The sequence below is a fragment of the Chiloscyllium punctatum genome, chromosome 30, assembly GCF_047496795.1.
Source record: "Chiloscyllium punctatum isolate Juve2018m chromosome 30, sChiPun1.3, whole genome shotgun sequence".
Classification (NCBI taxonomy): Eukaryota; Metazoa; Chordata; class Chondrichthyes; order Orectolobiformes; family Hemiscylliidae; genus Chiloscyllium; species Chiloscyllium punctatum.
The window spans coordinates 47,780,272-47,806,889 of record NC_092768.1 but is presented as its reverse complement, the minus strand read 5'-3'; the positions used below and the strand labels follow the sequence as shown (position 1 = coordinate 47,806,889).

At 43.8% G+C, this 26,618-nt stretch overlaps 1 protein-coding gene across 7 annotated transcripts; it reads right to left on the bottom strand.

Moving 5' to 3' along the window:
- Position 1: 1 nt before the first annotated feature.
- LOC140455664 (uncharacterized) lies at positions 2–25,396 on the bottom strand. 7 transcript variants are annotated; one of them, XR_011952930.1, is made up of 3 exons: positions 24,425–24,570; positions 23,507–23,554; positions 2–552 (listed from the first exon to the last, which is right to left on the bottom strand). XR_011952930.1 is itself a non-coding variant. In XM_072550662.1 (3 exons), exon 3 carries the CDS (start codon positions 16,104–16,106, stop codon positions 15,429–15,431), a length of 678 nt encoding a protein of 225 aa, XP_072406763.1. In that variant the 5' UTR covers positions 16,107–18,342; positions 23,507–23,554; positions 24,689–25,396; the 3' UTR covers positions 15,275–15,428. The 7 variants fall into 7 exon arrangements, 6 of the variants coding, with proteins under 6 accessions (XP_072406763.1, XP_072406765.1, XP_072406766.1 ...); XM_072550662.1 differs by lacking the exons at positions 2–552; positions 24,425–24,570 and adding exons at positions 15,275–18,342; positions 24,689–25,396; XM_072550664.1 differs by lacking the exons at positions 2–552; positions 24,425–24,570 and adding exons at positions 15,275–16,453; positions 24,689–25,396.
- Positions 25,397–26,618: the final 1,222 nt, after the last annotated feature.

The following is a 26,618-nucleotide window of genomic DNA, read 5'->3' as shown; positions in this document are numbered from 1 at the left end:
CTACAACTGAACTGAATAGCCTTTACTGTCACATATACTCAACAAGTACAGTGAAGGTTTGTATGTCACCAGTTACAGCGCTAACTTAGATACAAAAGTACCTAGACACAACTTCTTTTGTTTCAAGATTTGTTACAGAAATAAAATGTCTAAGCATTACAGAAGAGTTCAATACAGCAGACCATACTGGCACTTACTTTCCAGTCCGCACCATATTGGCTCCACGCAGTGCCAGTTACACGCCAGGAGGTTGCCAAGCCAGGATGCCGCTGCACCAGGTCAAGAGGTCACTGTGCCAACACCAGGAAGTCCCTGTAGGAAGAGGCTACTGCATTAGGCCAGGTCACCACGCTACGCTGGGAGGCTGCTGTGGGAGGACGCCATGTCATGCCAGATGGCCGCTGCAAGAGGGTGCCAACCCATGCAGGGGAACCACTGCTGCAGGCCCGGAGTCGACACCAGAGGTCGGGAATCATCATTTGCCAGAGGTTGGGGATCGCCGCTGGAGACTGAGGTCATCGCTCACTGAAAGCCGGTGATCGTTGCTCCTCGCTGGAGGCTGGGTTCATTTTCGAAGGCCAGAAGTCGAAGAGAAGAAAAGGAGAAGAAGAAGAGAAAAAAACACTAGGAGGAATTGAAAAAAGAGTGGGCGGAGCAGACAAGTTCTTCACTGTTACACATGTCATCCCTAAACTCTCAAAATCCCAAAAAGATCACCAAGAAAATCAATTTCTCTGATTGACTGCTGCTCAGGACAAAACTATCACATCAGTTCCATCTTGAACAGGAAATTCTTGTAACACACTCTAACAAAGGGCAGGAGAAAGAAAAGTATTCTTAATTTACTAATATGCATCTTAGCTATAGTTCTTCAACATCCCCAATTATATGCATGCACACACATAATTAAGACAGACAAAAGACAAACGTGGAAAAATATACACAGGATAAGTACAATTCTCAAAATCAAAAGTCCAGATTTAAAAGGTGTGTTCAATTGTCTTTTATTAATTTTTAGCCCTAATGACATGATGTTGTCTGTGAGGTGATGGCTATTATTTGATTTAAAAGTTGATTTTGGTCTTTCCTCGTTAGAATTATTCCTTTTAAGCCTTATTATTTTTCTGTTTCTCCCCACATGGAGAGTGAGCATAGGAGAGATGGATGCTTTCTTTTGCAGGCTGTGGATATTTCGTTCTGCTGCCCTGACACTTACAGCTCTTTAACACTCTGCATCTCAAACAATCAAAAATCTGTCATCAGGTACCACCTCTTCACTCAAAGTACACTCTGTTGCATTCGGTCGTGAACTGTCTCCACCATTGCTACAAAAAAAGGGTTTTGCGTGGCTCCAAATAATGCCAAAATAATTAATTTGATTTTCAAGTTGCAAACCCCTGTATTTCAGTTATGCTATTGCCCAATTTCCATTTCAATTTATAGTCCCTAAAAAAGAAAATTGAAGTCTGTTACAATAATAATGAGACAGTAACAAAAGCAGAGTGAAATGGCTCAGTTAAATTTCAGTTAGGCAATGCTTTTGCAGCATTATCAGAGCTGAGGGTTGGAGTGCCAGGGTACATATTTTTAAACAAACAAAATTAAATATTTTTAATAAATGTCAGCACAATTGCTTACTGTGGATAGAGAGGATGTCACCTCAAACATATATAGTGCAAGTGTAAGACCATATCTCTTGTTGCAGATGTAGACATCTGTGTTCTATTGTGAGCAGTTATGGGTCCTGTATCTAAGCAAGGATATGCTGGCAATGGAAAGGGTCCAGACGAGTTTTACAGAATGATCTCAGGCATGAAGGGCTTGTCATATGAGGAGGGTTATTTAGTTTCGTAGAGGTAAATGACTATATCCTTTATCAATATCCTTGCAAACTCATTTCCGTTTCATTCCCGCATGAGGAGCTGTAATGTGTAATGAATGCAGTCCACTGAAATTCCTCCCAGTATTTCTGTAATTAACTGTTGCAGCATCCGTGAAGTAGCAGTGACAGAAACCCTCAAATGGTCAATTGTGGAATACTGAGATTCTTGCAGAACAAGAGAACTGGAATTAGGACTGTTAAATGAACAGCTATGTAACATATCAATCTGGGACTGCAGTGATGATTTTTAAAGTCCATATAGTATTCCAGCCAAGTCACGGTGAGATGCCTGAATAAGTGGATCTACAAAACTTCTGAAATGTAATAAGGTCTGATCTATAAGACAAAAAAAAATGTCTGATTGAATTACCATTGCTTTGTTCAATCAAGAAAAATGGAGAGAGAAAAAAAAAATCGGTGACTGCATTTGAGATACACGGGAATGAATGTAAAAGATCTGAACAAATTCAACAGCAGATTCAGCTTTGAAGGCAACATTTGATTATGCTATCATTTGATAAGATGTATACATAGTTTCTGGGTGAAGAATCAAGCAGCAGTGAGAGTTAGCCAACATCATTTGATGGAGAAACATATCTTCTCTACCTCATGTTTTGAGCCAGGTATGATAATAACCTGTTATAGTTACTGAAGTATAATAAAGTACACACAAAGGACAAGAACATCTTCTGTAAATACTTGTGCTCTATCCTCCACTACATGCTAGCAAATAGCACTATAAAGTCAAAAATAAAGAATTGGTGACAACCAACACCTCAAGGTATGAATGTAATGAGGGAAGGACAGTAAGTACTGATCAGGCAGCAAAGTCAGTGAGTGAAAATAAAATAACAGTAGACACTGGGTGACAATGGTGGGCATTAAATTCTGCAAAAATGGTCAGTTTCTGTACTTTAAAAATTAAAATAAACTGAAAACAATGGTGCGGAATGAATGGAGAACAGTTAGTAAAACAGTGTTCTTGGGGAACAAGAGCAAGGAAGTGATGTTGTAGACCTGAAGTTTTGGGTATAGTTGTGGCACCATGTTATAGGAGAGATGCGAAGGCATTGGAGAGAGTACAAGAATGATTCCAGGAATGAGAAATATCAGTTATGAGGATAGATTGAAGAATTTGGGACTACTGTAGACATTAGTTTATACTATGATGATTTGCAATGATGGAGAGAAAACATGAAACCATTACGTTAGCTGAAGCTGGGCTGAGCAAGGTGCAAAACAAAATTAGTTAAAATGCTCTTGGGCCATTAGACCAAGGCCTGATAGGAATCTGAAGCAAGTACAGTCTGTCCAAGAAAAATAGACTGGTTAGAGTAGTTAAGGAAATAGCGAGTTTTGAGAAGATTTGTAGCTCAGGTTGAGGTTCTGGATGTAAGTTTGCGCACTGAGCTGGAAAGTTTATTTTCAGACGTTTCGTCACCATACGAGGTACCATCCGCAGTGAGCCTTCAGCAAAGCGCTGGTGTTACATCCCACTTTCTATTTATGTGTTTAGGTTTTTTTGGGTTGGTGGTGTCATTTCCTGTTCTTTTTCTCAGAGGGTGGTAGATGGAGTCCAAATCAATGTGTTTATTGATAGAGTTCCGGTTGGAATACCATGCTTCTAGGAATTCTCATGCGTGTCTCTGTTTGGCTCATCCGAGGATGGATGTGTTGTACCCAGCAAAGTGGTGTCCTTCCTCATCTGTATATAAGGATACTAGTCCTAGGGGGTCATATCTTTTTGTGGCTAGCTTTCAGCCTGTTTGTCCAATGTAGTGTTTGTTACAGATATAGAGTTATAGAGATGTACAGTATGGAAATAAACAACTCGTCCATGCCGACCAGATATTCCAACTTAAAATCACCCCTCAGTCTTGATGCTCCAGGGAAAACATCCCCAGCCTATTCAACCTCTCCCTATAGCTCAAATCCTCCAACCCTGGCAACATCCTTGTAAATCTTTTCTGAACCCTTTCAAGTTTCACAACATCCTTCCAATAGGAAGGAGACCAGAATTCAACACAATATTCCAAAAGTGGCCTAACCAATGTCCTGTACAGCCGCAACATGACCTCTCAACTCCTGTACTCAATACTCTAACCAATAAAGGAAAGCATACCAAATGCCTTCTTCACTATCATATCTACCTGCGACTCTACATCCAAGGAGCTATGAACCTGCACTCCAACGTCTCTTTGTTCAGTAACACTCCCCAGGACCTTACCATTAAGTGTATAAGTCCTGCTAAGATTTTCTTTCCCAAAAAGCAGTACCTCGCATTTATCTAAATTAAACCCCATCTGCCATTCCTCAGCCCATTGGCCAATCTGATCAAGATCCCGTTGTAGTTCTTTCACGATCTTTTGTAAGTGACATTCTTTTTGCTTGTTGTCTGTATAGGGTCTTTTAAATTCATTAGCTGCTGTTTTAGTGTGTTGGTGGATTTGTGGACTACCATGATGCCAAGAGGTCTGAGTATTCTGGCAGTCTTTTCCAAGATGTCTTTGATGTAGGGGAGAATGGCTAGGGTTTCTGGGTGTGTTTTGTCTGCTTGTGTTCATTGGGTACCCATTCATTTTGAATATGCTGTACAGGTTATACAGGGACAGCATTTTGGAAACAGTGATCACAATTCCTTAAGTTTTAAAGTTAGCTATGAAGAAGGATAAGTCAGGACCTTGCGAGAAGGTACTAAATTGGGGGAGGCCAAATTGCATCAGCATTAGGCAGGAGCTAGTGAGTGTTAATTGAGAGGAGCTGTTAACAGGAGAAGGTGGGTACTGCAGATGCTGGAGATCAGAGTCAAAATTAGAGTGGTGCTGGAAACACATGGCAGATCAGGCTGAGGACCAGGAAAATTGATGTTTCGGGCAAAAGCCCTTCATCAGGAATGAGCAGTTATCAGGCAAGTCCACATTTGACATGTGGCAGTTGCTTAAGTATTACAAAGATCGGTGGAGTTGTGAATAGTGTAGAAGGTTGCTAAAGGATAGAGTGGGAAATAGATCCGTTGCAGATATGGGCTGAGAAATGGCAAATGAAGATTAATCAGAGTAAGTGTGAGGTATTGCACTTTGGGAGAACAAATGTTGAGGAAAAGTATACAATTAATAGCAGGACCCTGAACAGCCATGATGTATAATGGGATCTTGGGGTTCAAGTCCATCGGTTAAAGACTGATCAAAGTTCAGGCCTGGCATTTTCCAGTAAGGAGGAAGGACAGGAATGGCAAGGTAATGGACTCTTGGATATGAATTTAGTCAAAAGGAAACAAGAAGCATATGTAAGGTTTAGTTTGCTAAAATCGCATAGGGAGTGTGAGAAAACAGGAAAGAAGCAAGGAATTAGGAGAGCAAAAAGGGGTCATGAAATTACTTTAGCAAATACTGTTAAAGAGAATCCCAAGGCATTCTATACATACTTTAAAACAAGAGAATAATTAGGGAGAAGATAGGACCACTCGGGGATTGTAATTGAAGGCAGAAGATGTGGACAAGTTCCGAAGTGACTACTTTGTGTCGGTATTCACCCAGGAGAAGAAATGGAGGATAGTGAGAACAGTGTGGAGCATGCCAATATACAAGGGCATTTTGAGATCAAGAAATTAATGCTCTTCAAGAGACCCAACACCATTTAAGTGAATAAATCCCCAGGGCTCGATGGTATCTACCCTAGGTTGTTGAGAGAGGCAGGAGAAGAGATTGCTGGGGCGTTGAACAAAACCTTTGTTTCCTTGCCAGCCACTGGAGAGGTTCTGGAGGACTGGTAAGTAGATAATGTTGTTCCTCTGCTCAAGAAGGGAAACAGGCACAACCCAGAAAACTATAGACCAGTGAGTCTCTCATCAGTGGTTGGGAAGCTATTAGAGAGAATTCGCCGGGATAGGATTTACATGCATTTGGAAAAGCATGGCCTAATTAGGGACAGTCAGCATGGTTTCATGTGCTGCAGGTCAAGTCTTACAACTTGATTGAATTTTTCGAGAAGGTGACAAAGGTCATTAATGACAATAGAGCAGTGGATGTTGTTTGTGGATTATAGATGACTTTCGACAAGGTACCTCATGGTAGGCTCATCCAGAAGCTTAAGATGCATGGAATCCACAGTGACTTCGCCATGTGAATTCAGAATTGGCTTGCCCATAGAAGGCAGACGGTCGTGGTGGAATAGTGTTTCTCTGACTGGAAGTGTGTAACTAGTGGTGTTCCACAGTGATCCATACTGGGACTTCTGCTGTTTGTGACATATATGAATGATTTGGATGAAAATGTAGATGAGTAAGTTTAAGTTTGTAGGTGGTACAAAGATTGGTGGAGTTGTGAATAGTGTAAAGGGTTGTTAAAGGATGCAGCGGGATATAGATCAGTTGAAGGTAATAGGCAGAGAAATGACAGATGAAGATTAATCTGTGTAAGTGTGGGGTGCTGCACTTCAGGAGATCAAATGTTGAGGAAAATTATGCAGTTAATGGCAGGAATCTGAACAGCCATGATATATAGTGGGATCTTGGGGTTCAAGTCCATACCTCCTGGAAAGTTGCCGCTCAAGTGGAATAGTGTGGTAAAGAAGGTGTAAAGCATGTTTGTCTTTATTGGTCAGGGGAGTACAAGTGTCCGGATGTCATGTTGCAGCTTTATAAGACCTACACTTAGGGTATTGCTTTCAATTCTGGCCGCCACATTTCAGGAAGGATGTGGAGGCTTTGGAGTGGGTGCAGATGAGTTTTATCAGTATGCTGCCTGGATTACAGAGTAAGGAGAGGCTAGAAAAACTCGGGTTGTTTTCTCTGGAGTGGCAGAGGCTGAGGGGAGACTTGATAGAAATCTATAAATTTATGCGAGGCATAGATAACATTGACGGTCAGAACCTTTTTCCTAGAGTTGAAATGTCTTATACAGGGGGCATATTTTTAAGGTGAGAGGGGTTAAGTTCAAAGGAGATGTGAGGGGCAAGTTTTTTTTAAACACAGATAGTAGTAAGAACCTGGAATGCACTGCTGGGGGTGGTAGTGGAGGCACAGATGTTAGAGGCATTTAAGGTACTTTTAGATAAGCACATGAATATGCATGGCATAGTGGGACATGGACCAATGACAGGCAGAAGGGATTAGTTTCATTTGGCGTTTTGTTTGGCACAACATCATGGGCTGAAGGGCCTATTCCTATGCTGTACTGCTCTATGTTCTGTTTTTATAACAGTCAGAACATAGATCAGTATAGCACCAGCACAGGCCTTTTGGACCTCGATGTTGTGCTGGCCTTTTATCCTACTCTAGAATCAGACTAACAGCCATACCCTTCATTGTACTATCTTCCATGTGCTTATCCAAGAGTCACTTAAATGCCTCTCATGTATCTGACTCTACTGCCATTACTGGCAAGGCATTCCACGCACCCAACACTCTCTATGTAAAGGACCTACCTCTGACATATCCCCTAAACCTTCCTCCAATTACCTTAAAATTATATCCCCTTGTGATAGCCATTTCCTTCATGGGAAAAAGTCTCTGGCTATCCAATCTATCTATGCCTCTAAAAATCCTGTAAACCTCTATCAAATCACCTCTCATCCTTCTTCGCTCCAATGAGAAAAGCCATTGTTAAGACCATAAGACCATAAGACACAGGAGTGGAAGTAAGGCCATTCGGCCCATCGAGTCCACTCCGCCATTCAATCATGGCTGATGGGCACTTCAACTCAACCTTTCTTCTTAAGACATGCCCTCCAGTCCAGGCAGCATCATGGTAAATCACCTCTGCACCCTCTCTAAAGCTTCCACATCTTTCCTGTAAAGAGGTGACCAGAACTGAACACAATATTCAAAGTATAGTCTAACCAGGGCTCTACAAAGCTGCAGCATAACCTCGCAGCTCTTAAACCCAACCCCCCTGCTAATGAAAGCCAACACACCGAATGCCTTCTTAACAACCCTATCAACTTGATGGAAAATTTGAGGGATATGTGGACATGGATTCCAAGATCCCTTTGTTCACACTGCCAAGAATCCTTCCTTTAACCCTGTACTCTGCATTCAAATTCGACCTTTCAAAATAAATCACTTCATACTTTTCCATGTTGAACTCAATCTGCCACTTAACAGCCCAGTTCTGTATCCTGTCAATGTTCCATTGCAACCTACAACAGCCCTCCATACTCTCCACTACTCCTTTGTGTCATCAGCAAACTTACTAAGCCACCCTTCCACTTCCTCATCCAAGTCATTTATAAAAATCGATCACAGAACCGATCCCTGTTGAACATCACTGGTCATCAAGCTCCAGGCTGAATACTTTCCATCTACCAACTCTCTCCATATTCTATGGGCCAGCCAACTCTGTATACAGACAACCAGATTTTCCTGTATCCCATTCCTCCTTACTTTCTGAATGACCCTACCATGGGGAACCTTATCAAATGCCTTGCTAAACTCCATGTACACTACCTGCACTGTTCTAATTTCATCAAAGTGTTTTGTCACATCCTGCAAGACTTTAATAAGGTCAGTGGTGTGGAGCCTTCCAACCATAACCAATCTTTCTGAGGGCTTGGCTGTAGGTGATCGGTCAGGGCTGGGAAGAAGTGTTAATGCGCTCCAAGTGTGGTGAGAGCTTCAATCATTCATTGAGCCTCATGAACCACTGACTCATTCCTATGAAGGAGAGACTGTTCAATTGTAAGGTTTGTGAGGGGTACTCCACAGATTTATAAGAACTCCTAACATATAATCTGCATCCATTGAAAAATTGTTCACATAAGAGTGGCTACAAGGACATGAAGCCATTCAAGTGTGAAGCATGTCACTGAGCTTTCAACATGAAATAGCCACCAACATATTCACAATGGAGAGAAGCTGTTTGAATGTGAGGTGTGTAACATGAGCGTTGCACATTTAACAGGTCTCATGCAACAGTGCCTTACTCACACAGGGGAGAAGTCATTCACACACGATGCATGCAGGCAATCGTTGCACAGTCGTCAACTCTGTAAATACACCAAAACATTTACTTTATGAGTAGTTTCTGTTCTTATCAGTTTAATATTTTGCTGAAGTGCTGCGGGTTTGAAGCAATTGTATAAATCTTTCGCCTTTTGGCTCAGAATATGTGTAGTTCCTGAGGACCAGAGGAAGAGATTCTGCTCGAGTGCTGCAGGTTTGACGCAGCGGACATGTGCTGGCAGGGGAGAAACCACGGGGGTTGTGTTGCGAGTCGTCGGAGCTGCTGGAGACCATCGCTGGATCGTGATTGGACTTTGGAGGATCGTTTGGTTGTGCTGACCTGCTCTTGGTGGACCTTTATCCTGGCTTTGGCCTAACGCCAATTCAGGTACCAGCCAACCTCAGAGCTATGGCCTCAGCAGCCACTCGCAGCCCAGGCCAGGGCATTCGCAACACAATCAGGGTGACTGTGAAGAAGGTAGAGGAGTACACACCGGTCGATTGGACAGTGTTCATGAAGAAGATTTTGCTGGAGTGCTGTGAGTTCGGTTCGGAGGCCACCAAGATAATCTTCTGGAGACGACAAAATCTTGTCAAAGGTCATCGCCAACCGGGTGAGGTCTGCTCTGGGATCGGTGATCCACCCGGACCAAACCTGTGCTGTACCGGGCAGGAAGATCTCTGAGAGTCTTGCACTCCTCAGGGATACGATCGCCTACGTGCAGGACAGGGGGGTGGACACCTGCCTCATCAGCCTGGACCAGGAGAAAGCCTTTGACAGGATATCGCATACATATATGAGGGATGTCCTCTCCAAAATGGGCTTTGGGGAGGGAATCGGAAATTGGATCAGACTGCTCTACATCAAAATTGTCAGTGCAGTCTCAATCAATGGGTGGGAATCAGATAGCTTCCCTGTAAGATCTGGAGTCAGGCAGGGATGCCCCCTCTCACCCGCCTTGTTTGTGTGTTGCATAGAGCCATTTGCCGAATCCGCCTGAGAGGGGTGACTATTCCTGGCAGCGGGGGCCTACAGGTTAAGCCTCCCTGTACGTGGATGACGTCGCTGTTTTCTGCTCGGATCCGCTGTCCGTGCACAGACTCATGTGCATCTGTGACCAGTTCGAACGGGCCTCGGGGGCCAAGGTAAACCGAGGCAAGAGCGAGGCCATGCTCTTCGGGAACTGGGCCGACCAATCCTCTATCCCCTTCACCGTCAGGACTGACCACCTGAAGGTGCTGGGTATTTGGTTCGGGGGGACTGGGGCGTGCGCCAAGACCTGGGCGGAGCGGATCAGGAAAATGAGACAGAAACTAGGCAGATGGGGGCAACGGTCGCTCTCCATCGCGGGAAAAAACCTGGTCATCAGGTGTGAGGTACTTTCAGTATTGCTATATGTGGCACAGGTCTGGCCTATCCCCAAGACCTGTGCCGCCGCAGTCACCCGGGCCATCTTCCAATTCATTTGGAGATCAAAGATGGACCAGGTCCGAAGAGACACAATGTACAAAGACCGGTGCAATGGGGGAAAAAACACGCCCAATGCCACCCTCACCCTGATGGCCACCTTTGTGTGTGGCTGCATCAAGCTGTGCGTGGATCCCCGGTACGCAAACACCAAGTGTCACTACGTACTGAGGTTCTACCTGTCCCCGGTGTTGCGAAGGATGGGCCTGGCCTCGCTGCCGCGGAACGCTCCGAGTAGTTGGACCGTTCCGTATCACCTGTCCTTCGTGGAGAAATTTATGAAGAAAAACACCTTTGACCACAAGTCCATCAGGAAGTGGTCAGCATGTAGTGTCCTTGAGACCCTTCGGGAAAAGGAGAGGGTGGATCCTGTCGAGCGGTTCCCTGAGCACACTGTCAAAGCCATTTGGCAGAATGCCTCATCGCCAGAACTTTCCAACAAGCACCAAGACAAGGCTTGGCTGGTGGTGAGAAGGGCTCTGCCTGTGAGTCCTTCATGCACGCCCGGACTCTCTGCCGCACCGCACGCTGCCCTCAAAGTGGCTGCGGTGGGGACGAGACTGTCACACACCTCCTTCTGGATTGTGCCTACGCAGAAGAAGTCTGGAGAGGAATGCAGTGGTGTTTGTCGAGGTTCGTCCCGAGCAGCGCCGTGACACGGGACTCCGTGCTCTACGGTCTGTTCCCCGGGATGCACACCGAGACGAACATCAACTGCGCCTGGAGGATCATCAACTCGGTGAAGGACGCTCTCTGGGCGGTCCGAAACCTGTTGATCTTCCAGCTGAAGGAGTTGACCCCGACCGAGTGTTGCAGACTGGCACATTCCAAGGTCCAGGACTACGTGTTGAGGGACATGCTGAAGCTTGGGGCAGCTGCCGCCAAGGCGCGGTGGGGAAAGACCACCGTGTAACACCTGCCTGCCTAAAGAAGAACAGGGGGCCCACGCAGTCATTTGGGCTCTGCTGACGCCTCAGCTAAAAATGTATTCGTACAGACGTGTAAATAGGAATGATTACTCCGTTTCGGTATGCAAACAAATGGAATGTTTACATGTATATGGCATGTCCAACTGTACAGATCATCAAATTATTTTATGAATAAAGTATATTTTTGAAATAATAAAAAAAAATATATTTACAGGGGAGAAGCCCTTTACCAGCAAAGCTTGTGATAAATCATTTGCGTCACTATCAATCCTCCCCATACACACAGGGGAGAAACTATTCATCTGTGAGGTGTGCAAGAAATCATTCTCTTCATCACTGATCCTCAAACCCAAGTGCATTCATACAGGGGAGAAGCCTTTCATATGTGTAGTTTATGAGAATTCAGTTGCAGAATCGCAGAACCTCTGTAAACACCACCGCATTCACACAGGAGAGAACCAGTGTGAACCTACAGAGGAACCTCGATTATCTGAACGAGATGGGCGGTCACTATTTTGTTTGGATAATTGATTATTTGGTTAACTGATTCATTGCCTCTCCTCTGGGGTTCAGAGATTTCTGAAGTTTCCTTTATCCTCGCTCTGCCTGCCTTGCTCCCTCTCTCTGTCTCAGGATTTGTTTCTGAGCAGAGACACGCTTGTGTGTAAGGGACCTGCAACATTGCTGAAGCCTCCAGTTCCCCCACCCCCACCAACCCCCTTCAGTTCAATGGTTCGGAAATGCCGGTGTTGGACTGGGGTGTACAAAGTTAAAAATCACACAACACCAGGTTATAGTCCAACAGGTTTAATTGGAAGCACACTAGCTTTCGGAGCGACACTCCTTCATCAGGCGATAGTGGAGGGCTCGATCATAACACAGAATTTATAGCAAAAATTTACAGTGTGATGTAACTGAAATTATACATTGAAAAATTGATTGTCTGTTAAGCCTTTCATCTGTTAGAATACAGTGATAGTTTCAATTGTTTCATGTGTAAATCACAAAACCCTTTTTTTTAAGTTGCATTCTTGGGTTAGCTGTTAACAATGGTGATAGCTAGACAATATGTTGAAGGTGTTAGCCCCCTGTGTTCTCTGTCTATGACCTGATGTTTAGATTGATTCTAATAATTAGAATCTAATAATAACTCCCAACCCCATTTAACACTAGCCTCCATCCGCCCCCACCCCCTCCCACATCCGCCCCACCAACCCCATCCAACACTGCCCTCTGTCTGCCCCACCTCCATCCCCAACCCCATCCAATACCGCCCCTGTTCACCCCCAACCACATCCAACCTGCTCCCCCACCACCCCCGACTGACCCCAACCCCATCCAACACCGGCCCCATCAGGCCCACCCACCATCCACCCCCCTTTTCCATCCACTCCGTGCTCCCCTGTGTGCCCCCACCCACTGTCCACCCATCCGTTGGCGCCCCCAACCCCTTCGTCTGACTCAGCCTCGCACCTCCCCTCCACCACCTCTCCGGGGCAGCCGCACTGGACACCAACAGTAAGACTGCTGCAGTCTTTGGCGGGGGAGGAGGGGAAGGGGCGGGGGAGGGTGAGTCTCAAAATAGCACACACACACACAACTTTTTGACAGTTTCCACCTTTGCCCTATATAGGACAATTTGGAGAGATTATTTCAGGAAGGTGGGATTTAGGGGACACCCCTGTGTAGAACTCCAGGAAAACTGTGGGGGTTGGAGGGGGGGGGTGGGAGAGAGAGAGAGAGAGAGAGAGAGAGGGCAGGTGGTCAGTTATTTGGCGATGGTGCCTGGGCACCCATCGATGTCCAAGACTGTTCTCGGCAGCATTGCAGTAAGCCGAGATCATCTCTCTGGTGTAAAGTTTTTAATCGGGACCTTGAGATTTTCTTCGGATAATCCGAAATTCAGATAATCAAGGTTCCTCTATACACACGATTTATGTAACAACTCGTTCTCACAGTCATTACAAATCCTACTCCACCTGAGGATTCCTTCTGGGGGAGGGGGGGGGAAACATTCATGTGTAAGGTATATGACAAATCAATTCTTCAGACACTGGGCCTCCATCTTCAATGTATTCACACGGAGGAGAAACCATTCATGTGCGAAATGTGTAACAAATCATTCTCATTATCATCATGCCTCTGCATACATCAACACATTGATGTGTGAGATACATGACTAATCATTCAATCAAGGTCATCATACATCCTGCTCCATCAACAGATTCACACATAGGAGTGACCTTCAGCTCCGAACTTTGTGGTAAAGCTTTTATGATGTTCTCAACCCTACTGGGCAACAAGGATTCAAAAGAGAGAAAAATTTAAGGTACAGAGATGAGGGTTTCACCCATCAACCAAAAAGATTGAAGTAATACTAGATCCGCATTGGTGAGAAGCAATGCTAAAGTATGTGACAAGGCGTTCACACAGTGGATATCCTGGACAATAAAGCACTTAGACAAGGGAGAAATCCTGTTAGTCTAAATTCTGTAGTAAAGCCCAAACATTTTCTTTTAATTTACTAAAACATTCGCAACCCTACTCAAGGACTACCTGAATTCTTTTCCAATTTGTAGTCAGAGTGTTTACCTGTACACAGTCTCACTGTGCAGGATGTTCAGTGGGATTGGGACACAGAACAAGAAGCAGCTTTCACTCCCACCAAACAACTAGTGATGACATCACCAGCGCTGCGGGATTATGATGTAACAATGGAGTCACCCTGCAGTGTGATGTCAGTGAAACAGGACTTGGAGTAACCCCCAGGCAGTGAGGACAACCCGTTGTTGTTGTATCCAGAGCGTTAATACACACTGAACAACATTGTGTGGTATTGTGGGGAACGTTTAACATTGCATGATGGGAAAAATTGTCCATACTCCTGGGTTACAGATCAATAAGTTAAAGAGACTGTGGCAAAACATCAGAAACCGCATTCATGACATAGTCTGAATGTAACCAAATTCTGCAACCTTGGTTAAACTTCAGTAATCTTCTTAATGGCTCCTTGCATATCGTGAACTGCAGATTTTAGCCTCATCAAAACGTCTGTACACAGAAACAATGTTATGGAATTATGCGAGTGATGTTTTGGAAAACCATAAGGCCAAAATTCAGTGTTATGGATGATAGGCATTTCATGATAATTTGTCACTTCTCAGCATAGTTTAAATATATAAATGTTACTCTTTCCTTTGTAAAGGCGCAAAACTTGGAAGAGAAATTGAGAACAACTTGTATCTCTCACTCTTTCGAGTTTTAGCCAAAACTGCTGCAGTATTATCAATAAAGGCTGATTATTGTCAGTTCAAACTGATTTTTTTTGAAGTATTGTTGATTTCTTTTGCTCTCACAGATCCCTGCTAATTAAAATCAGATTCAACAACTATCTACATATTAAGGAGCCCATTTATTGCCTTTCATTGTGAGCTGTTCAAGAGAGAGAAAGTAATTGTTGGGCCTGGCACAAGCCAATTCAAAGGATCTTTCTTGAACCCACTTCAAGCTGCTCCACATCATTTGTGACATGTTTTAAAGGATGATTCATTTGCAGAAATATCAGTTGGAAATAAAGTGCAAGCAAGGGAAGCAAATATACATCAATGATATGTCGTCGAGAGCTGCACTCTCTTTGAAGGAAATTGATGCTGGTCCAGAGTGTGAAATATTTCAGATTCAACAAGCAAGAAGACAAGAGTGGTCTGAAACCATCAAGGGCACATCAATTGTTGTCGGAGAGTATTGGACAAATGGGTAGTATCTTTTAGAAAGGGTATGGTTTTATTGTGTGTTCTGACAATACTTTTTCTCTGCGGATGATATTTGTGTTTTGTCTCTTTTATCTCTTGGATATCTGTGTGTACTGTAAAGACTTTTTTAATTTTTCTGTGTTTTTTTAAATTTCAAAATATACTTTATTCATGTAAATAAATCTTTGGTACTTGTACAATTTTCCATGTTGTTCATAGTTATATACATTGCATGTCTTAACATTACAAAGAACAAATTGAATTAATCGAATTCACAGTTATCCTATTAACAGTTATCTTTATTAACTATCCAGTCTCTTGGTATTTGGCTGTGGCTTCAGCGGAACCCACCGACTGAGTGGGTGCCCTGTTATATGAAAGCAAATGAAACTTCTTTAACCCCCAGTTTATGGGGTTACCATTGTCCATTTGACTGTCCTGTCTCTGGGGTGGCTGTCTACATCCCCAAGGTAAGCACGAACTGCTGGACCTTCGCTGGGCTGAGGTAGCTATCCAGCTCCTCACTGGGGTCATTTACCCGCTCTGGTGTCATTGAGCCAAGGCAAGGGTCCTCACTGTCCAGTTCTGTGTCTGACAATGGGACTGTCAGAGGATCACAGCTCTCGGTTGCCTGTAGTTGTGGGGCAGTGGGTACCCCCTGGTTCTCACTGGGTGGAGGGTGGACTTCGGGGGGTCCGTCGTTTCCTGGTTGGGAGGAAATGCTCTGTCTCTTCTTCTGGTGGTGATGGCCTTCTTTGCGTCCATCTTCCCCCTCCGAAGAGCTGGCCGTCCCTCCCTTGTGCAGCTGTCTTTTCCCCTTTTGCTGGGAGGCTTTGGGGGCCTGGCAAGATTTTCTCTTCCTGTTTTTAACAGGTATCCACTCCTCTGCCTGCTTGATTACCTCCTCCTCCATTTCTTCCATCTGCCCGGCTAGAGCTAGGATCAGCTGCTGTGTCTCTCCGCTGGCTGCCGCCTCCTCCACTCCAGCCTGTTCTTCTTTCTGGGTGCCACCAGACTCCGTTTCCCTGCTGTCCAGGTGGACCTTACTGGTCTTTGGGGGTCCACGGCTCACATTGCCACCTCCAGCCATCTGTGCGCAAATGGGGCCCCCCCGTCTTGGGCAGGTCTTATACATGTGGCCCGCCTCTCCGCACAGGTTGCAGCTCTTTTCTTCCTGACAGTCCTTAGTCAAGTGACCCTCCTGTTTGCAGTTCCTGCAGATGGTCACTTTGCAATCCACCGCCACGTGTGCCGACTTCCCGCAGGTTCGGCACTCTTTCGGCTGCCCTGCATATGTCAGGTAGCCTCTGCTCCCTCCAATTGCGAAGCTCGAGGGTGGGTGGAGGATGTTCCCACTATCATCGGCCCTCAGAGTTACCCTGACCTGCCGCTTACTGGTCCAGATCCCGAAGGGGTCAATCACATCAGTGGCTTCTCCCTCAACTTGGACGTACCTTCCCAGGAAGGTCAGGACATCAGCCGCTGGAACATAGGGGTTATACACATGGATTGTAACAACCAGATTCCTCTGTGCAGGAAGCACACACAATGGGGTCGCCGACAAGATGGAAAACAGCGGCTCCCCTTCCTTCTCCTTGAAGACCTTCAGGAGTTGTTCGCACTGCTTCACGTTTCTGAAGGTCACATCAAAGTAGCCTGCCCCAGGGAAATCCTGCAGGCAGTACACGTCCGCTGCGGCGAACCCACAGCATCCCAACAGTACCTTTTTATTTTTCTGTGTTTACCATTGTGGAGTGAAATGAGGAACGAACTGTTTTTGAAAAACCAAGGATTGCTGAAAGCAAGTAATCTGGCACTCATTGTAAGCACAGTTTACTGCAGCTGTTGATTCACGCAGTAGGAGAAGGTGCAAATGAACCAAGAGTATGCACCAGTGGAGATTCAACCAGCAACAAGCAGCTGGTTTGTGGACGAGTAACAAGTTATCAATGAGAATGAGCCTCCTCTGCCTGCCACCAACTGTATGATTAGTTCTCAGATACCTGAACAGTTTGGGGCTGTAAACAAGACTGGGGAGAAGCTGTCAGATCTCCACCAGCTCAGGACCTCTCTCTGTTCTCTGCTCTCAAAGCCATTTTAAGCCTGAAGGAAATCGTTTTTTTTTTTCCTTCAGCAGATGCTAGCATGGCTGGAAGATTGGCTGTCTGGCAGAATGCAGAGAGTGGAGATAAAAGGGTCTTTCTCAGGATGGCAGCCAGTGATAAGTGGTGTTTGGCAAGGCTCAGTGTTGGAACCACAACTTTTCACTTTATACATTAATGATCGAAATGAAAGAACTGAGGGCATTCTGGCTAAGTTTGCAGATGATACAAAAATAGGTTTGGGATGTAGCACTGCGGAGGTGGGGAGGGTGTAGAAGGATTTGGACAGGTTAGGAAAGTGGGGAAAAAAGTGGCAGATGGTATATAACATAGTAAAGTGTAGGAAGAATAAAAGCATGGACTACTTTCTAAATGGGGAAAAATATTCAGAAGTCCGAAGTGCAAAGAGAGTTGGGAGTTCTAGTCCAGGATTCTCTCAAGGTAAACCTGCAGGTTGAATCAGTAGTTAGGAAGGCAAATGTACTTTTGGCATTTATTTTAAGAGGACTTGAATATAAAAGTAGGGATGTAATTCCAAGGCTTTATAAGATCTGATCAGACCACATTTGGAGTACTCTATTGTGCCCCATATCTCAGGAAGAATGTACTGGTGCTGGAGTGTGTTCATAGAACATAGAATATTACAGCGCAGTACAGGCCCTTCAGCCCTTGATGTTGCACCGCCCACAACAGAGAGGAGGAGGTTCAGAGGAGATTCACGAGAATAGTCCCAGGCATGAAAAGCTTAATATATGAGGAACATTTGAGGGCTGTAGATCTATACTCTGGAGTTTTGAAGGATGAGGGGGGACCTAATTGAAACTTATAGAATACTGAATGGCCTGGACAGAGTAGATGTTGGAAAGATGTTTCCATTGGTAGGAGAGACCAGCACCCGAGGGCACAACCTTAGAGTAAAGGGAAGACCTTTTAGAATGGAGACAAGGAGAAATGTCTTCAGCCAGAGAGTGGTGAATCTATGGAATTCCCTGCCACAGAAGGCGGTGGAGGCAAGATCATTGAGTATACTTAAGACAGAGGTTCTTGATTGCAAAGGAGGTCAAAGGTTACCGGGATAAGGTGGGAGAATGGGGTTGAGAAACTTATCAGCCATGATTGAAAGGCAGAGCAGACTTGATGGGCTGAATGGCTTAATTTCTGATCTTGTGTCTTATGTATGCTGTACGTTGTGACTTTTAATGAATAAATCAGAAATCTTTTTACGTGTGAACCAGCCAGCTTGTGCATCCTGCAAACCAATGAAAGAACCTAGAGAAAGAACACTGACAATTAACATTCTGATCAGCACAAGAACCATCTCAGCAGATCCTCTGAACGGAGACCATCCAAGTACTTTCCCAGTTTTCCCTTCACCCATTATACCTGTTTTTCAATGTGTGTGTGTGCCATTTTATCAGGGTATTAGAGTTTTAATTTGTGCAGATATATGGATACAATTCATAATTGTTGACCTGTAGCTAGAGTCTATACATTTGTAATAAGTGTAGAAACCTTTACTGTGATCTTCTGCCAACCTAGATTTGAAAGACAGGTAAATTAGGTCCTTCTATAAAATGTTTATTGATTGTGATAACTGAGAATAATGGAACTTCATTTCCAGTGCACCACCCCTGTGAAGTGTAACAGTATTTTTATGTATATATGTCTCTGTGCTTGTGTGTATGGGAAGGGGAATTTGAAAAGGGGTAACGTTTATTACATATAAATTAGAAATTCTGTTCTTTTTAAAGTTAATAATATGTTATAAGAAGTCAGTTTTTTTTATTGTTACTGATATAAACTGGTGTGGTTTGCTTTTAATCTGGACAGCAGTTCAACAAAGGTAAATTGGCAACTTTGATAATTCCATTAACTTTGAATATTTATGGTGACTCCAAGAATACTGGGGTTTGATTTCCATAGTACTACCGCGATAAATCAGAACAACACCAATATTGGCAACAATATTCCCCAGAAAAGCAGGAACAAGCAGACACCACATGAACAAACAACAATATTTCACACGTACTATAAGAAGACCTGAGCACTTTAAAGAACATATATTGCAATGCTGAATAAGAACAAAGGAAAGTGTAACAGAGTAAGAGAATAAAGAGTTATTCATGTTATTTTTAAGCACTTGTAAATAATGTACGCATTGTTTTCTTTTTTAATGAAAAGGAAGATGTTTGAAAAAATACTTTTTAAAACTGTGGCATCCCATTAATGTGACTTTTGACATCATACTATGTGTAAAGGTATGAGAGCAGTACAATTTTACATGGTGTAAAATTCAAATTGCTCCAAATATTTCTGGAGCAACAGGAGTTTCCTGAAGCTTGGGAAAGTGACCGGGGAAATGGAGGTGATTTTGAGCAGCAGATCAGGTGGAGATTTAAACTCACCATTGTCCCATCAGAATAAAACCTCACTTATTACAGCTGCTATAACTGTTCCCCTGGTAATTGCTTGATGGATACTTTTAGTGTGGGCAATAGCATGCTTCATCCTTGGAGGTTCTCAAACTGATAACATCAGTGTACGGATGCAAATGTGTTTGACAGCAGATCAGAAGAGGAAGAGCCACAGCATCCAAGACAAGATGATGATGTGCAGTGGTGATATCAGCATATGCACAGTAGAGAAGCATATGCACAGTGTGAGAGTGTGTGTTCTCTGACAAAAAGGAAGACATACTCCACTATCCAATCTAGTTTCTAATGAAAGGCAATCTTTTTTTCCTTTATTGTCATTTTCAAAACTCTATTAAATTACCCAGAGCTTATACTTTCTCTAAAGTGCATTCATGTGCTTTTCTAAAACAATGGGAAATTATTGTTAATGTTGGAGATTTCGTATGTATTGCGATAGTGCTGGAAATATATAGGCAACATCTGTGAAGAGAGAAGCCACCTCTCAGCAACTGTGACATGCCTAACCACACTGAACTCCTCTTCTCAGTTGTCCAGTGAGTGTAGCTGCTATCGATTGACCATTTTGGCCTCTTCAATTGGAGCCAGAGAAACTCCTTCAATGTCTTTGGAGTCCAATCAAGGGTTTATTCCAAGCCTTCATCTATTTCTCATCCAAATGCTGGTGTCCACTGCAAATCCATTTAATGACATGGACACCAATTTCCTTCCTGGTTTGGGTGCTCAGAGTCAGAGGAATTCCCATCTCTGCAAACCTAACTTTTAGAAATGGGTAGCTGTTCTTCCCATTTTCAATATAGTGGACGAGAGTGCTGGTTGGGATGGGTGACACAGGAGGACCTGAGGATAGATGCCCAGTGTGGGGGCAGGATGGGCAGAAAGCCTACCTTAGGCTTTGACACTGCTTCAAAAGTTTAACATTTAGAATTAACACATAAAGCATGCTCCTAGCCCTCACAACACAACTCCCTCACACTTCCCCACAGCCTCTCCATGCCACATCCATACCATCTAATACTCTATCTTCACCCCACACCTTCTATGTTAACTAATGTTCCTGCACTCTCCATCAACGACCCTTTATGGTCCCTGTGAATACTTAGTCCCAACTCTTGATAAAAGCTGAACTCACCCATCAGCCTTTATCCTTTCATTTGAACTCACTTAGAATCCACCATGAGCAGGCCTCAGGCACCATGCACATATGTGAAGAAATAAAGTATTTCAGACTCAATACATTGATAAAAACACTTAATCATAAAAGCACATTTACTATGTTTATATCCTTCCACAAGATAAAGTCTCATAATCAACAAATATTTAATTCAAGTACAACAAACCTTGGAATTCACAGTCCCATATTGAGTCCAAAAGTATGGAAGTGAAAGCACCTTCTCTGATTAGAAATGCAACACTAATCTGGTATGGGAAACTCTCGACTTGTCTCCATACAATATAATAGAAAACAATAATTGCTCAGATTATAAGTTTGCTCGCTGATCTGTAAGCAAACTTGCAACCTGATCCACAACCTGAGCTACAAGTCTTCAAAATTGCAAACAGTAATTGCTATTTGTTTTGCAATTTTCAAGACCTGTTTTCAAGTACCAAAGGATCTGTAGTTCTCTATAGTTCTGAAGGGTTTATTCGAAGGATTTGATTGGTCCACTTGAAACTTTGAGAATTCTTTGGTAATTTAACAGTCCTTTGACGTCATTGACCAGTTTTGACAGTCCATTGAGTAGCTTTGACTGTCCTTGACCAGCTTTGACCATCCTGAGTTGATGCACAACCTTCTTCACTTTTAATAATTTTAAAAGCCATCCAACCTCTCCCAAAGGCATTCATTGCCCAGATCCAAATTACTCCAAAGGGACTTTCACAACGAAGTGCACGGAGAACAGACTTGCTCTGACCAGGTCTGCTGTACACATCTGCATTGTTCCAGATGGCAGCAATCCCAAATTGTGATTTAAATGAAGACAGCTGAAGATTTAAATGGCCAGATGACCTGTGAAGTGTACAAGTGTGAAATCTGGGCTATCACCAAAGCAACTGCCATGAAAATGTTGTTTTTAAATGCAGTTTTGGTTGACAACAATTTATTGATGACAAAGGCCTTCAAGCTGCTGACAACTGTTTGATTGGCTTCCAGATAAATCAAAAGCTTTGGGAGATGAATGACTTGGCAGAAACTAATCGGACTACTGGAGAAGAAGCCGTTTTTGCTCAACTGTGAAAAGCATCTCAAGCCTGAAAATAATCGGTTCATTTCCCTTTTCCAGTTGTTATAAACAGTGAATTTTAATTGTTAAGTCAAAAATCTTGATTTTTATTTTAAGTGTGAACCATTAATGCAACTCCACTGCCTATTCCTTTTTGTCTGTGCTTCCTAAACACTGAATATACCTGGATTTCTACTTCCCATCCCTGGTGTTCCTGTATCAATGTCTCCATATAACATTCAAAGCTATGGGCTAAGTGCTGGAAAGTGAGATTAGTGTAGCTCGGTGGTGGGTTTTTTTTGTTGCAAATGTGCTGGGTCAAATGATCTCTCCTGTACGGCTCTATGACTCAAAATAATCTGCAGATACAGAATCAAACAGCAGCACAACCTGACAATCCAAAAGAACCATCTTAGCCAACTCTGTGAACAGAGAATATTGAACTTCCTTACCAGTCTTTCCCTCCACCCATGACACCCTTTTGTTTCCTGGGTGTGTCTGTCATTCTGTCTGTGACTGGGCAAGTTTCAAAGGGGGTTAGAGTTTTGACAAGTAGAGTTATGTGTCGATGGATCATTATTGTTTATCAGTAATTAGAAATTTATTTATTTGCAACAGTTAAATATACAAATCTGGTCAGTGCCTTCGGGAAGACAGGGAATTCTGTGCATTTTTAAAAATTCTTAACTCTTGTTGGGAGTAGCAATGTTTGATTTCCCGCACGCTACCCTAAAAAAGTGAAATATTGTGAAGGCTATTGCAATATGCTTGCACTAGTGATCTGGATTTAAAGCACAGATGATTTAAAGCGCAGTCTCTAGGTGGACAATCAAGCTGTAGTAATAGTAGGGCACAGTTCTCCTGTTGGACGTTCACGTGTCTTTGCTACTTCATGTTAGTATGAGTTAATTTACCTCAAAGTTAATGTAACCTGTTTTAGTTCCTGATATGTATTAAAGAACATTTTTGCACCAAAGACAAGAGCTTCCTCTTACTCGTGGTCTATCCTCCAAACAAAACTCCACCCCCTGTGGCAGAACTTTAACTCCACCTCCCACTCTGCCAAGTCCTGGGCCTCCTCCACCACCAAAAGCTAGCCACCCAATGCCTGGAGGAAGAATGCCTCATCTCCCATCTTGGGACTCTCCAACCATATGGGATCAATGTAGATTTCACCAGTTTCTTCATTTCCCTTCCCCACCTTCTCCCAGACCCAACCTTCCAATTCAGCACCGCCATCTTGAACTGTTCGACCCATTCATCTTCGTTCCACCTATCCACTCCACCCTCCTTTCAGACCTATCACCATCATCCCCCATCTCCATCTACCTGTCACATTCCCAGCTACCTTCCAACCAGCTCCATCCCCCTCCCATTTATCTCTCAACCCCCTTGGGCCTCCTCCACATTCCTGATGAAGAGCTTATGTTCGAAACGTCGATTCTCCTGCTCCTTGAATGCTGCCTGACCGGCTTTGCTTTTCCAGCACCACACTTTTCAACTCTGATCTCCAGCATCTGCAGTCCTCACTTTCTCCTAGTCTATCCTCCACTACAAAGGAGGAGGAGATCGTGGGAATTGTTGAAGATCACGTGGTTAAATTTTGACACTGTATGGGTCTGTGATTTACTGGAGGTGATCTTATTTGAGTGAAACAGATATCCGCTAAAGTCTCCAATGGATAAGCCCATAAATCAAAGTACCACTTCAGTAAAGATGACTAAATATTATCCTTGTAGTAATAAACAGTTTAGAATTAATAAACAACAGACTCACCTTTTGAGAGACAGAAGTCTCTCAATATTCTTAGAACTTGAGATTAGCCTAAAAACAAAGGACAAAAATAATTACCTACATTTAAAATAACATAATCCAAATAATACACAACAGGTCTCCACGAGCTGAGTAAGAGTGTGTATACTCTCCACAAAGGTCTGTTTCCATGCTGTAGAACTCTATGACCATAACGAAGTCCAAGACGCACAATCCAGGATTGTGGCGCACTCCTTCCTGCAAAGCTCTGTACCTGGAGACCAAACCAACCAGGCATTCAGATCAGAGCCCGCAGTTCCAACCTTTGCTGCTGAAATTACCGAGAAAGTCAAATGGACGTATTGGCTATAAAACATCAACAACAAACCTCATCCTTAATGTGCCGCTAACATTGGATTTCATTTATCTGGTGAGTCAACAATAGATGTTGGACACTGACTTTGTCACTATAAAAGCTGTGCCCACAACTTCCACATCGCAGTGACCATTAGAGCAGGTTTCACACAAAATAATCCAAACTATCAACCTCTTCCTCACAAAAATGTTCTTGTAATTAGTCTTAAAATGTTCTATATTGAGACAGTAATATCTCTAAAGAAGAACAGATATCAATATTTATCAGGTATTTCCCAAAATCTTGTGAGAAACCATCTCCAGAGGTCCCGAAATCATAGAATCCCTACAAAAGGCCATTCGACCCATCGAGTCCATGCCGACCTTCCAATGAGCATCCTACCCAGATCCACCCCATCCGTGTAACCCTGCATTTCCCATGGCCAAACCACCTAACCTGCACATCTTTGGACTCTGCGAGGAAACCCACACAGGGCCTGGGAGAATGTGAAAAATATCTGGGACATTGCAAGAAAAACTGACATTGGATGAGAAAATGTTTGAGAGGTTTTCTGTGGAAGTACCTACCTGTGTTTTTTGGAGGGAATGAGTGAACATCTCCTCAAACATGCCTGAATTACAGCCCCAAGCCCAAAAAGCTCCCCCTTCACTGAGGTTGTTTAAAACCCCCACAGGGACTCAGCTCAATTCATACAAACCGCTCACAATCCCGCTCCGAACTACATTACCCATACCTCATGTGGGCCACGCGCAGGGACGAGATGCAGTACGGAATCGAGACGCCAGCTCGCGGTACCTGACGGGAGTTGTAGTTCCGACCTGCGCACTTACCGTTGGCGCCCAGTGCTCGAGAGTTCAAACTGAGCGCGCGCAAGCCCGAGTGGCTGTCACGTTGGCGGTCCTGAATTGGAGGTGCTCTTTCTCTCAATGACAGCGGGAACCGGGATCGCCGTCACTTCCCCTATCGAGCACACCCCCTTTATAAGACAACCTCTGTGATGTCGTGTCATCAGATGGTTCTGCACAGGGGCAGCATGTGGATCGGGAATAAGTGGTACCCAGAATAAAACCTTGGTTAGACTCCAGAGCTATGAGGGAGGTAAGATTAACTGAACAAGCAAAATGACAAACAAGTGTGAAGAGTTGGAGGAGGATAGTTAGTCCAGTATGTTGTGGGCTCCAGAAAAGTTTTTATTTCTCTGTCCGCAGATCTTTCCGAAATACTTCTAGCATTTTCTGAAGAGATTTTCAGCATATGTCCATGAGGGGGAAAGGTACAGAAGGATTTGCTGAAAGGGTGAGATGAACTGAGGGGAAAAGCTCATGTGCAGCATAAATACTAGGAGAAGGTAGTTAGGCTGAATTGTCAGTTTCTGTCCTTTAAAATCAAAATTCTCAGCAGGTCAGGCGACATCTGTGAAGAGAAACAGAGCTAACATTTCAAAGTGAGGTGACTCTTCTTCAAAAACTAGGCTGGAGTTGGCTTTACAAAAGCTTTTGTCAGTTAACACTCCCTATTCTCACAAGCATGTACTCAGACCGCTTGATATTCATAGTTGAACTGTTTCTCAGTTTCATTCCTCAGTGTTGGTCACCCTGAAGTCAATGTCAATAAGTCACAGTCATTCCCCAGCACAGTGACTCCCAAACAATTGCAACATTTAAGAGGCATTTGGATGGGTATATGAATAGAAAGGGTTTGGAGGGATATGGGCCGGGTGCTGGCAGGTGGGACTAGATTGGGTTGGGATATCTGGTCGGCATGGACAGGTTGGACCGAAGGGTCTGTTTCCATGCTGTACATCTCTATGACTCTAAGTCAGTGGTACTCTCCAAGCACACAATCAATTCTGGAGAAGACAGCATCTCCCAAAGTCCAGGTGCCTCTCACACAACATAGAACCACTTTCTGAGACCCAGCATCACACCCAAACACCAGTTCAATCTCCTCTCCTACTCTGTTCTCCCTGCCCTTTTCTGTCTCCTGCTACACTCTCCTGTGTCTGATTCTACCACTGCATATCATCTCTGCCTTGGATTCTGATCTGCTGTCAAACACATCTGAGGATACACATCCCACACTGATGCTGTCAGCTTGAAAGCCTCTGAAAATGAAGAATGCTATTCCCAGACTAGAAATTTCTGACAAACAGTGGGTGGAATGATGACTCAGTGGTTAGCACAGCTGCCTCACAGTGTTGAAGACCTGGGTTCAATTCTAGCCTTGGGTGAGTGTGTGAAGTTTGCATGTTCTCTACATGGGTTTCCTCCAGATGCTCCGATTTCCTCCCATAGTCCAAAGAGTGCATGATAGGTGGATTGGCACTGCTACAATGCCGAGGGATGTGTAAGTTAGGTGAATTAGCCATGGGAAATGTAGGGTAGTGGGGTTGAGTCTGGGTGGGATGCTCTTTGGAGAGTTGACATGGGCTTGTTAGGCCAAATGGCCTGTTCCTACGCTGTAGGGATTCTATGAAATATTTACCAGGGGAACTGAGACAGCAGCTGCGATAAGTGAGGTTTTATTCAGTTGGGGCAATGACAAGTGTAAATCCCCATCTAATCTGCTGCTCAAAGTCAACTCCAGTCAGTTTCCCAAGTTTCAGGAAACTCATATTGCTACAGATATATCTAAAGCAATTTTAATTTTAAACAATGTTCCACAAGATGCGTAAAATGTTTTATGCCCAAAATTCTTTATTTAATTTGGATGAAATCAAAGTGACATGAATATGGAAAGCTGAAAATATTACCTATTCTA

Bases quoted from the DNA above. Each gene is read 5' to 3' on its own strand.
- LOC140455664 (XM_072550662.1), bottom strand. From the start codon at position 16,106: ATGTATAAGACCTGCCCAAGACGGGGGGGCCCCATTTGCGCACAGATG.